The sequence below is a fragment of the Frankliniella occidentalis genome, unplaced genomic scaffold (genome assembly GCF_000697945.3).
Source record: "Frankliniella occidentalis isolate FOCC.00 unplaced genomic scaffold, Focc_3.1 Scaffold20, whole genome shotgun sequence".
NCBI lineage: Eukaryota > Metazoa > Arthropoda > Insecta > Thysanoptera > Thripidae > Frankliniella > Frankliniella occidentalis.
Window position 1 is genome coordinate 210,782 of NW_026267150.1, and position 11,946 is coordinate 222,727.

An 11,946-nucleotide genomic window follows, 5' to 3' on the forward strand; every position below is an offset into this window, starting at 1 on the left:
TATCTGTTTTGTTTATATTGTAAATAATATTCTTACATAAAATTTGTTGGATTTAATTCACATTGAAACCTTTGACCACCTTTCATGATCTATCACATCTCCCTTTGCGGGCAATGATAATTAGGCGAAACAGACGACAATACTCGCTTCGCCCCCCCCCCCCCCCCCTGTGTGAACCGCGGTCCGAAGTGCTGGGAAGCGTCTGTTGGCTTGCTCCGATTGTCTGCTCGGGTGCGAAGTGCCGCTCGGGGACCGGCTGGCGCCGAGGCTCCAGAAGTCTCCACTGGCTCCAGGACTCCGCGGCGGCCACGCTCATGGGTCTTCCCTCGCACGTCTTTAACGAGGTGCACCACACACACACACACACACACACACTACACCACACCTGCAGGTGCCGGGTCCCATGCAGCTGCGTGGCCGTCCTCGGCACGCACGCACTCATGTACTGGTGCTGTGTACCACGGCACCCAGGACACGTCGGCCAGCCCAACAGGAAGCCGGACACGATGCATCCCGACGCGTGGCACGCGCGCGCACCGGGCTCCGATCACGCGCTTTCTAGGGCGGGTCGCGGGGTATCGAAACGATACCGGAACGACGTGTGAAATGCAAAATTGGCGCGGTCGCGATATCTTATCAAACGTAACTTGCCCTCGCCCTACGAACCGCTTGGCCAGCCTTGGTAAACGCTCAATTCAAGCCGTCGGATCGGCGGGGTGCGTCGCGACGGCGACGCTGCCGTCCGTCCGTCCGTCCGTCCGTCCGTCCGTCCGTCCGTCCGTCCGTCCGTCCGCCAGTCTGTTTGGTCCGACGAGGTCACGGTCAAGGTCGAGCAGAGGATTGCGGCGCGCAAGCCCCCCCCCCCTCCGCCTCCCCTCTTTTTCCTCTCTTGCGGTCCTGCACAGCCCAGCACAACCTCAAACATAAATCGTACTATTCGTTGTTACCGTGACGTTGATTTCCGTTGCAGATGTGGATGGTGGTGAAGCTGCTGGCGGTGCTGGTGGTGCTGCTGGCCGTGGGGATCGGCGTGGTCTGGCAGAAGGTGTTCGCGCCCGGGCCGCTGCCCGTGCTCCACGATGAGTGGTGGGGCCCCGGCCAGCCCAAGAACATGGGCGAGGCAATCACGCCCTTCAAGATCAACATCCCCGACTCAGTGATCGCCGACCTGAACGCCCGCCTGGACCGGTGGCAGAACCCCACCAAGCCCCTGGAGAACGCCCAGTTCACCTACGGCATGAACACAGACTACCTCAGCAAGGTGGGTGCTTCTGGGTCCAGCTGGCCCATCATAGTCCAGACTCATGACGAGAGGCGGTTTGTAGAGCACGACCAGATTGCCGAAAAAAAAACTCAAGTATTGTTCTTGCCGTATTAAACCGTGGCGCGTTTCGGCCCCCGGCTAGGCAACCCGCCGGCACGCGTGAATGCGGTACAGTAACTGTAGAATCCGACAGGGGTTTTCAGCCACTTTGTATGGGCTCCGCCTTATCATGGCTTTACTATTACCTATTTTTACAGGTGGTCAAGTTCTGGCGCAAAGATTACAACTGGAAGAAACGCGAGGCCTTCCTCAACTCGCTACCCCAGTTCAAGACCAACGTCGCCGGCCTCAACCTCCACTTCATTCACGTCAAGCCGAAGAATGTGCCCGCCGGCACCAAGGTGCTTCCCCTCCTGTTCATGCACGGCTGGCCCGGGTCGGTGCGCGAGCTGTACGCGTCCATCCCGCTGCTCACCACCCCCAGGAAGGGCTACAACTTCGTCTTCGAGGTGAGCATGGAGCAAGGTGCACGAGGAGCGGGGCTCGAATGTCGACCCGGACTGTCTGGCCTCACGGTTTTCTTCCTTACCTGACTGCAGGTGATCGCACCGTCCCTGCCCGGATACGGTTTCTCGGACGGAGCCGTCCGCCCTGGCCTCGGTGCCGTCCAGGTCGGCGTCGTCATGCGCCAGCTCATGCAGAGGCTCGGCTTCAACCAATTCTACCTGCAGGGAGGTGACTGGGGCTCGATCGTGGCCACTCACATGGCAACTCTCTACCCCAACATGTACGTTCTGGATGCAAAGTATAGGAGCAAATTTCACTTGAGTTTTATTTTGATTCTAATCTGTTTGTGCTCTTTTTTGTAGAATTCTTGGAGTACACATGAACATGTGTTCTTCAATGCACCCCCTCACCCAAATCCTTTACACAATTGGTTCAATTTACCCCCTGCTTGTTGTGGATCCTCCGTATCAAGACCGGTTATATCCTCTCTCGAAAACCTATTCACAGTTGTTGGAAGAATCAGGCTACTTCCATATACAGGCCACCAAGCCAGACACAGTTGGTAAGCGATGACTACATGTTCTAAAACAACAGTTATTTTATTATTATTATTATGAGCAGAAAAGTAAAAACTCCATAATCCTTTAGGTGTTGCACTGCGAGATTCCCCAGTTGGATTAGCTGCCTACATTTTGGAGAAATTTGCTGTGTGGACCAATAAGGAGTACAAATACCTAGCTGATGGTGGTATTGAAAAGAACTATGCCCTCACTGATCTCCTTGACAATGTAATGATATATTGGGTGACAGACTCAATTACTACATCGATGAGACTGTATGCTGAATCATTTACCTCAGCTCAACTTGGTCTTGGCATGGACAAGTACGTTGGAAATATGTCAGGAATGTTACCTTGTATAACATAAACGACTGTATTAAACCACTTACTCACCTTTTTACAGAATCCCTGCCAATGTCCCAACTGCATGTATGGCAGCCCCAGAAGAACTTTTCTACAGCCCAAGAGCAGCACTACTTTTGAAGTTCCCACAGCTTGTACACTTCTCACATCCGACAAAGGGTGGCCACTTCTTGGCATTCGAAGAGCCAGAGATGTTCGCAGATGATGTTTTTGAAGGCATGTCAAAAATACTTTCTGGACAAACTAGCTCATGAATAAGCTCTCTATCTGTTTTGTTTATATTGTAAATAATATTCTTACATAAAATTTGTTGGATTTAATTCACATTGAAACCTTTGACCACCTTTCATGATCTATCAACAGTCACACATTACAGAAAAGACAAGAACAACAAAAAATATTTAAAAATAATTCCAATAGACATTCTTAGTCAGTAATTATTAAATTTTGAAACTGTTGTTTTCTTACAAACTCCTCTAACTTCAGGCATAAGTTAATCTAGAATAAACCCTGTATGAATTAAAAATAAGTTTAGTCAGTCTTTTATATGGGCTACTGGTCATTTCCAACTTGGTAGTATATTGAAAACTTTTATAAAGCGATATTTGTGTTCTTTACAAATGTAAAGAACCACTTCCTGGATCAAACAAAGGACTGTAAAACTACTACCAATTTGCAATGAATATATAAATTTCTTAAGCAATTCACAGAGGTAGGAAAGATAATTTACCAATAAATATCACAAACATAGTCTGTTTCTTATGCTTGGCAACTCCAATTTGGCAGTGCAATTTACTTTAAGTTGTGTTTCCTACTGAACGAGCAGAACGGGTATGGTCCAGTGAGATGTGGGCTGACAGTCGACGATACACTGACGATGATGTCAGATCTTTCTTATTTCTGAATCAAAATAATGTTACATAATTATAGTAGTGAAATTATCTTTCCAACAATTTAAAAGAAAACATGATTGAAACAGACCTTTTCAACTCCTCTTGTTTTAACTGTTGTTTGAACGTCAGAGCACTTTTCATAAGATCTTTTATATTTGAAAAACTTGCTTGTGCTTTCTCAATGGATTTAACAGCACTGCAAACATAAAGAATCAGTTAGTCTTTAGATCTTATCAACTCTCAACCAAGAGATAGGTAAAATGTTTAACTAAATCATATGAAATGAAAGACATACCTGACTCCATACTCTACATCATAGAGACAACCTTGTAAATCCTGATTCAAATGTAAAACTTCCACTCGCTTTTCAACCATTGGAGGCAAAGACTTGCGAACATGTTCTTGAAGGCGATAAAAAGCAAGGGATGGTTCATTGGCCACTATATGCATATTCTCTGATATCTTTTCTGTACCTGAAAATTTTAATGTACATGAGGAAATAACTGAAGAAAAATGAAAAACTAGTTTTAAGACTAGATGAAGAAAACTAAATGATGACAATATGCTTACCTTTCTTTATGCGAGTCTCCAGTTCTGAATCCAGCGGAAAGGAAGACATTTCGCAATCCTGTCTTTGTCATCTAAGATAAGAATTCAGAAAAATATAAATTTATACAGCGAGACAAATGATGAAGAGTTGAAATAACTTTCAGTTTCTGTGCTTCAAAACTTGTCGTCTGTCGAATTTGTTTGTTTTGGGGATTTTGGGTGTGAACCTTTCCAATGCCAATGCGAATCTGAGTGCAGCAGCCGGTTTGTTTCAGAAACGCCAACCCTGCTCACTGAAGTGTTTTGATAGGAAGGATAAAATGTTAAAAAGAGGCCATGAATATCTCATTTAGACTAGAAAACAATTTAAAACATGTACTTTTCCTTCAAAACTAGTGACTTTAAAGAGAAATCTATCTCTCCTCTGATCACGTAATATCTCGCAAAACAATCGTCCGCGTATTGGTACACCACACCGAGTAGACTAGTTAAATCCATCAAAACACTCAATACTTTTTCTAAACTTTATTTTGTAGTATTTTAGATTGAAGAATGTGATTGCATTTATGTTCATCTTTTCGTGGTAAGATTTATGTGTGTAATTTTTGCGTTCTTTGGCACCGTCTTTTTCGCGGTTTGGTTAAGAGGCACTTGTCACTGTCACTTGAAACTGCTGCAATCTGCAATGCAGCATTTTGGTGAAATCTGTATTTAGTTTTAGTCCTACAAAGTACGATTATCTTTCTCTCCTTTCTCGCATTGTTTCTTTACCTTCATTTTTAGAAATTCATAGAATGAAACATTTTTGAATTCAATAATATTAGGTTTTTGTGTTTACAGGTTTGGAGACGTAGCCATGAGGAAGTATCAGCAGCTTCTGCTGATCGTGGTGTCAGCTGTTAGTGTTGTGGCACTTCTTTTCTACCATCATGAATATCATCGTCTACGGTACGTCCTTGAGGTGCTCAACTTCTTTGGCAAGCCAGCTGAAAATCTTCAATGCCCAACTATAAATGAAACATCGCTATCAAATAGAGTAAATGGGTTCTCTTCACCTCTCCCTGTCTGGGTACCTGTTGGTGATAATCATTATATTTACTCAGCTTTCTGGGAACGTAATAATGTAATTGTTGTTGGTACGGGGCCAGCAAACGGGGGCTTTTCTGGACGCAATAGTTACCAATGTGAAGTTTGGTTGGAAGGAAAGGATGAACCTATTCCTGGAAGAATTCATGCAAGCATCATTGAAGGACAGAAAAAAAAGAAAGTTGGTTTTTTGGGCTACACTCTGTCTTGCGAAATTGAGAAACTTATTTCTGTTGTCCCTGAGGAGGTTACAATGTGGAGAACGCAAGACAAGGTGCCAGCCAAAGTGTCTCTACCTGTCCATTACATGAATCTGAAACGTTTAGAAGATGATGATCCAGCTTTGTCTCTGACAGTTTGTGTGCTTCCTGATGACTCTCAAAGAATCTCCTCATATGCTCTCATATCTTTTGTTAGTTATTACTCAATTCTTGGAGTAAGTGATTTTATTTTATATGGGGGTAGTCGATACCACCATGTTGCCATTGAGTTGCAAAAACATGGTGCTAGTGTGAGTGTTATTCCTTGGAACTTTCCTGTGAGTGGTGATGGTCGTGCAGAACTGGAGAGGGACTGTCGAAGCCGGGGCTGGCCTGCTACTGGTAACATAGTTGTCCTTTCTCTAAATGAATATATTGTACCAGTTATTCATAATGATCTTCTGCGTATGTTAGATGATTTGGATGCTGGGAGGAAAACAACTTCACGATTTCAGTTCTCTACTCAGCTATTTTGTACCAATATACCTGATGACCCAGGCGCTGAACCTAGTTGGCCAATGTTTATGCACAAAACATACTATGATCCTGCAGCTAAAACAGGAGCTGTAAACATCTACCGACCTGGAGCTCTGACAACCAACAAACCAATAGAATTGAGTACTTATACCTTATCACCCAGTATAGCAGCTGTTCACAAACTGTCTAGTTGTGACATCCCCCCTGGAGCATCCACAGATTCATTCCAGTACAAACCTAATATCAGGCGCTTTGTTAGTGAGTTGATGAAATCGGGATTACTGAACGTGCAGGTTGAACCAAGAAAATAGTAGATTGAAACTCATGATATTCTTACAATTATCTCAAGGCTGCTTGATATGAATCAATATTTACCTAGTGCTTCTAGTCGTAGACTGCCACTGACTAAGAAACATTCTCCATTAGCTCTTAGATAAATGTTGGAAGGTGGGTGATACTTCAAGACTGAGTAATGAATGGCTGTTGCAACTCATGTTTGTGGTATCAGATTGCACTACATTTCCTTAAAATGTACCGAGAAGCTTGATTGTCCTGTTGATTTTGCTATCTTTTCTCGCCAGCACTTGAAATGGTTTACTAATTTGAAGTCAGACTAGACTATCTTAAGGTATTATTTGTTCCTCTGTTTTGTTATAATTATTATTTATGTGTTAAGTTGTAATTTATGTCCTTAGTTTGTTAAATTTTGGGAAAGTTAGAGTTAGACATTCTAAAATGTGTTATGCATTTCTAAATATTTATTGTACATGTCATTGGTTTTGTACCACAAACCAGAAGCAATGTGTATTTCTGTTTGTTTGTTTTTAAAATGAAGTGTAATAATTCTACTATAATTTGCTCACTAGAAAAAAAGTGTGGGAAATGCAATTCAATGCATATGTGTGATGCTAGCATGAACCTGCCACCATGTGTGCCTAAAACTCAGAAGCAGACTTATGTTGCTGTTACCACAGACAAGCTTGAAGAATGTGAGCTGATGTCTTTTCACCAGATATTGCATAGTGTTGAAACTTTTGGTTTTGTTGTTCAGATGTGTAACAAATATGTTCTTTTAAGACAACAACACTGTAGATTAGCAGGTATGATATTAATGTTGGGAATGTTTCAAAAAAGTTAAAAGGAGTGTCCCCAACTGAAAACGAGCTTCCATTCACAACTACTATATTGACAATAGTTGTCTTTAAACATTTTCAATTATACGTAGACACGTAACTATATTGCAAATACATTTAAGAGAGTTGGTGATTTGATGTTTGTCTTAGATTTGTTGCTGTTTTACTAGTGCGGAATGTGGAACCCAACCATTGTTGTTCCATTTTTTGCACTTGTAGTTTTGTAGTAAAGGGGAGGAAAGCGGTATTCTGCTAGAAAACATGATTTTTGAGACAATTTGCTGAGATTAAACAAATCTTGTTCTTAGAAGAGTTGCACTCGTCTTCCAAGTTCAAGAACAAAAATTTGATGGATGGGTGCATTTTAGAAATGGAAGTGGCCTTATTTGTAGTATGACCAAACATTGAAATGTGTCTAAGCAGTTCATATGAGTACAGCATTACATTTTAAATTTATCTGCAGTAGTATTTGCATCACAAAATAGTGATTTGACTATGTATATTGAATAATAAATATAGGAGTTTTTACCAATTTGTGATATTGTACAAGAAGTTTGCTCAGCACAATGCCATTAGAATTATTTAGAGATCATTTATATACATGCAGCATGAGGTAAGCACTTATCTCATGTTTATAGTTTTGATTGATATATGGTGAGAAGCACTTGCACACACCTACAGTATGATTAAGCCTACTTGTCAATATCTTTTGGATAGTAAGACAAAGTGTTTACTGCTTCCAGCAACTTAAAATGCTAAGGCACAAACCCATGAATTTTTTAATACTGGCTCACTCTTTACCAATTTTTTTGAAATTTGTTGATAATTGCACTTAGAAAAACAGTGTTTTATACAATTCAAAGTAGTTTTGTACAAAAGTGATAGTCTGTTAAACCATTTGTTAAACCATGTTTTCATGTAGTTGGAACTGCCTGTTGTGAATTTTCTTATGTATTTTGGGATAATGTTGTCCAGAATCTCAGAATTTTAGTATTTATCTGACAATCTTTAAGAAGGATATTTTCTTTGTAATATTGCTAAACAATAAAAGAAAAATTTGCCAATATTGTTCTTGGGCAGAATGGAGCAAGGCTTACACTGGCCAAAAAGACAGAACAGCATGTTATGATTCAGTTAAATTTGTACAGAGCTGTACCTCTATAAATTGCCTAATACCAATAAAATTCTTGAAACAGTGTTAACTGTAACAATGTTAACTGTTTATTATTAACGTAGGTAAGTAAGAGATTTTTTTACTTTCCTATAAGTTTATTTTTTTTTTCAAAAATGGTTCCTTAACACTTATTACAGTTAAACTTTTCTTCACTTTTTCAAAGTAAAGTAGATGAAATCATTGTGGAGCTTGGAGTTTCTTAGCAGTCAAGGGCTCTAAATCACGAATTCCATTTTTGTCAATCACTTGCACTTTGAAATTTGGCAAATTGACAATGAGTCTTTTGTGAATTTCGGTAACACACTTTCTAAGAACATCATATGCCTCATCAACCGTCATGTCTGGAATGGATGACAAAATTGGTTTGTTATTGGATATGATCAATGGACAGATAAGAAAACGCATTTGTGATTAGTGAGACTTTATCCTGCATAACTTACCTTCACGATGGAAGCGGTCCATGATACCCATGCAGAAGAAACCACCATATCCATGAGTCGCAAAGGGGACTTTTTGGAAGGAACCCAAGTAATCGATGAAATACAATCCTGATTCCTTTGAATTTGTGTCATAACCACCAAGCAGCATGTTGACCATGTAAGGGGTCTGTTGAGAAAACAAATAGCATAACTAAAAATTGAAACACATCAAGGGAAGTGAAAACAATCAAGTAGAGAATGGCGACATACACTGCTCCGTAGGTGCTGAGCAAGAGTCTTCCTAGTGAAGTTAGCTGCTGCTGAAGGTGACAGCTCATATCCGTGACGCATCTTATACAGCTGAATATTCTTTGCAATGAATTCAGCAAACTGGGTGGTATCTCCAGACTCTCCAGTGATTCCCATGGCCATGTGGTTGGAGATTTTGAATAGCTTGTTCTCCTCTGAAAATAGGAATGGAAACAAAACATACCTTTAAGAAATATGTCAGAAAGCCACAAGTGACATTTCACAAAGATAAGAGAAATTCGATGATCTAACGATTCTACAATTGGTAAAGTTAATTTTTTAGACAATAATAGATGTTCCAAAATAAGCAAAGCCAAGTAAAATCAGAAATATGCCATTAATCAACAAATAGCACAATCATTGTTGGGGTTAGATGTCCATACTCACCATTATTCATGACAATAATACTATGGGCGTTTGTCTGATCAGCAGCAATAATTGCAAAATCTTTGCAGGCTAGTCCAAGGAGGCACTCCATTTTGAGGCGATTCAATAAACAAAAACCGTAAATGAATTGGGAAAGATGATCTGCGTTTTGATCACAGCACCCGTCACCGCTACGGCTACCGCTACGCTACGACTACCGCAACTGCAACAATCGAACCACCACTGTCGAGGACCGATACTCTCCAACCGACAAACTATGAGAAATATGTCGAAACTTTCTGTGCTATGAAAATAAGGTAAGGTTGAGGGCGTACATCGTTAATGTTTTGTAAATTTAGACCATTTTGGCTAGAAGACTATTTGTCCTGCTGCTGATGGTCCTTGTTTTGGAGGGGAAATGCGCGACGTGATCTTTCTGACAGAGAAGAAAGGTTGTCACCTAACCTTATTCATCGCAGCCTCTCCCGCCGGCAGCGCAATGGTATTCGCGTTTTTAAGCAGTTCCTTGTAGACCGAAACCTTGACACCTCAGGCCGAACATGTACGCTGGTGTCTTTCTGAGCCTGTCAGTCACATGACGTATGTACATGGCACGAAGTTTTCTTTATCCGCCCCCCCCCCCCTCAGTAGAAGCACCAATTCATTAAAAATGTGCTTATTCAATGCGCGTGGAAATGCACATAGAAGGTGACACATTGATCCCTAGTAGCGCCAATGCACTTAAATGCGCATTTAATGCGGCAATGCGCATTAAAATGCGCAAAAAAGGTAATGCATTTTTAACGCGTTTAATGTGCATTACGCGCATTAAGCGCGCATTACGCACATTAAATGTACCTAAAATGTGTTACTTTGTAGGCGCATTTCAATGCGCATTACCGACCGGCGCTGCCCGGGATGACGCTTTCAAAGCGCATTACAGCATTTAATGCGTATTTAGTGCGCATTGCGCGCATTTAATGCGTCAGCAATGTATCACCTTTTATGTGCATTTCTATGCGCATCGAAGCGCATTTAATGCAGTGTGGCGCTTCTGGGGTTGATACAAGAAACTGCTTTTATTTCAGACTTTGAGTGAGTTTTGAACTTTTGGGCCGTAAGGAGCCGAGGGCAGCGAGCATATAGGCAAACCCGTCTGCACCCGTGCCTGCGGTACAGTGTCAATACGGAAGTGCGCGGCGTGAGTCAGCCACCTGGTATGGCGGTATATTTGCGAATTTCAAATGCGCATAATGCGTATTAAATATGATATAATGTTAAACCTATTAGGCCCTATTTTGATGTGCATTACCGCATGTTATGCGCATTTATGCGCTACTCGGGAGTATACCTTCGTACGAGTAGGGGTGTTCTTAGGAACAGAGTGAGCAAATGACCGAACGCGTGAACGAACCGGGTTACGTCACCCAGAGAACTGATTAGCAATTCTTCAACTTCAACGAGGGTTTTAACGACAATGGCAACCATCATATGGTTGGCTCAGGGAGCACTATAAAATATGCTTGATGCAACCTTACCGTGGTAGTGAGAACCAAAAATATGGTTTTCATCACGTTGTCACTGTTGTCTGAACCATATTTTATGGTGCTCCCTGAGCTGACCATTAGATGGTTGCCATCGCTAATAATTTCTCTGGGTGGTTAGTTCTTACATGGCACGTTTCACCGCTGCGTCCACGAATCGCTGTTCGTCACCGCATTCGCGCCCGCGCCGCCTTCCCGCGTAGATAGCGATTACCGAGTAGATGCCGTAGTTTGGGGGAGGCATAGATTTACCCCGCGCGGTTTGGGACTTCATTCTGAGGGAGCCAGGGTGTGGGGGGGGGGGACGTTTCGCGCGGGGTATACACAGATGGCTGGAGAGGGGATGACGGAGGGACGGAGAGAGGGGGTGGCGGCGGGTGTGAGAGAGACCGGCTGGGGCACAGTGCGGCCGCAAGGTCAAAAACGATTAAAGATCAAGGCGGTCAGTCAAGCGACCCATTTCTAATTCTCGCTTAGGGCCCCGCTTCGTGTCCCTGGCTCCCCGCGGGCCGCGCCGCGCTGTGGGCATGCCGAGGGAGGGCATGGTCCGGAGGACCCGAACATCCCCACCGAAGCACGTGAGACGCGGAGGCTCCCTCGGCAGTGGCAGCCGAGCAGGAGCGGCGTGGTCCGGGCCCCACCCGGCCAGCCCACCCCTCACGGACCCGAAGATGGGCGGAAACGTCCGAACCGGGGTTGCGTTCGGCTTTAGGGGCTGCTTCGCCCGCGGGGGGTGGGCGGTTAGGTTCTGCCCTACCCTGCTCCGCCCCGCCTGGCCGGGCTACGCCCCACATCCAGGGCCGCCTCCGGGGCGCGGTGGCTCCGGCTGGGTTAGACTCAGCGGCCGGCCCACCCGTTCGTACGCACCCTTGCATCAGGCCCTCCCTGAACCTCCCCCTCATCGACCGAGCCGAGCCGAGCCCGACCGGCCGAGCCGAGCCGATGCGGGCCGAACGCAGGCGCGGTGAGGTGGGCGGGGCCGGGCGGGGGCTGTGCGTCGGAGGGGGTTGTGTGCCGCTCTGTTTTTTGAGCGGGAAGCAGTC

At 43.8% G+C, this 11,946-nt stretch overlaps 5 protein-coding genes across 5 annotated transcripts in view; 3 read left to right on the forward strand and 2 right to left on the reverse strand.

The window, feature by feature from the left end:
* The window catches only part of LOC113206119 (juvenile hormone epoxide hydrolase 1), a 6,077-nt gene extending 3,078 nt beyond the window's left edge, over nt 1-2,999 (forward strand). The window contains exons 2-7 of the mRNA XM_026422046.2: nt 971-1,261; nt 1,522-1,773; nt 1,864-2,051; nt 2,134-2,333; nt 2,420-2,654; nt 2,734-2,999. Coding sequence (XP_026277831.1) covers nt 971-1,261; nt 1,522-1,773; nt 1,864-2,051; nt 2,134-2,333; nt 2,420-2,654; nt 2,734-2,947 — 1,380 coding nt within the window. The 3' untranslated portion in view covers nt 2,948-2,999. The remainder of the gene's footprint in view (nt 1-970; nt 1,262-1,521; nt 1,774-1,863; nt 2,052-2,133; nt 2,334-2,419; nt 2,655-2,733) is intronic.
* Nucleotides 2,995-4,376, reverse strand: LOC113206121 (BLOC-1-related complex subunit 8 homolog). The gene is made up of 4 exons (XM_026422047.2): nt 4,157-4,376; nt 3,882-4,059; nt 3,675-3,782; nt 2,995-3,593 (listed from the first exon to the last, which is right to left on the reverse strand). The coding sequence occupies exons 1-4, from the start codon at nt 4,203-4,205 to the stop codon at nt 3,491-3,493; spliced, it is 438 nt and encodes a 145-aa protein (XP_026277832.1). The 5' UTR covers nt 4,206-4,376; the 3' UTR covers nt 2,995-3,490.
* A 181-nt stretch (nt 4,377-4,557) lies between these two features.
* Nucleotides 4,558-8,306, forward strand: LOC113206115 (uncharacterized). Its single transcript, XM_026422041.2, has 2 exons — nt 4,558-4,718; nt 4,976-8,306. Exons 1-2 carry the CDS (start codon nt 4,702-4,704, stop codon nt 6,267-6,269), a joined length of 1,311 nt encoding a protein of 436 aa, XP_026277826.1. The 5' UTR covers nt 4,558-4,701; the 3' UTR covers nt 6,270-8,306.
* Nucleotides 8,307-8,339: 33 nt separating this feature from the next.
* Nucleotides 8,340-9,588, reverse strand: LOC113206116 (proteasome subunit beta type-2). Its single transcript, XM_026422042.2, has 4 exons — nt 9,381-9,588; nt 8,955-9,148; nt 8,706-8,871; nt 8,340-8,606 (listed from the first exon to the last, which is right to left on the reverse strand). Exons 1-4 carry the CDS (start codon nt 9,469-9,471, stop codon nt 8,443-8,445), a joined length of 615 nt encoding a protein of 204 aa, XP_026277827.1. The 5' UTR covers nt 9,472-9,588; the 3' UTR covers nt 8,340-8,442.
* The window catches only part of LOC127748924 (voltage-dependent calcium channel subunit alpha-2/delta-3-like), a 63,079-nt gene continuing 60,693 nt past the window's right edge, over nt 9,561-11,946 (forward strand). Inside the window, exon 1 of the mRNA XM_052264640.1 lies at nt 9,561-9,676. The gene's annotated coding sequence lies outside the window, so the exon portion shown is untranslated. The remainder of the gene's footprint in view (nt 9,677-11,946) is intronic.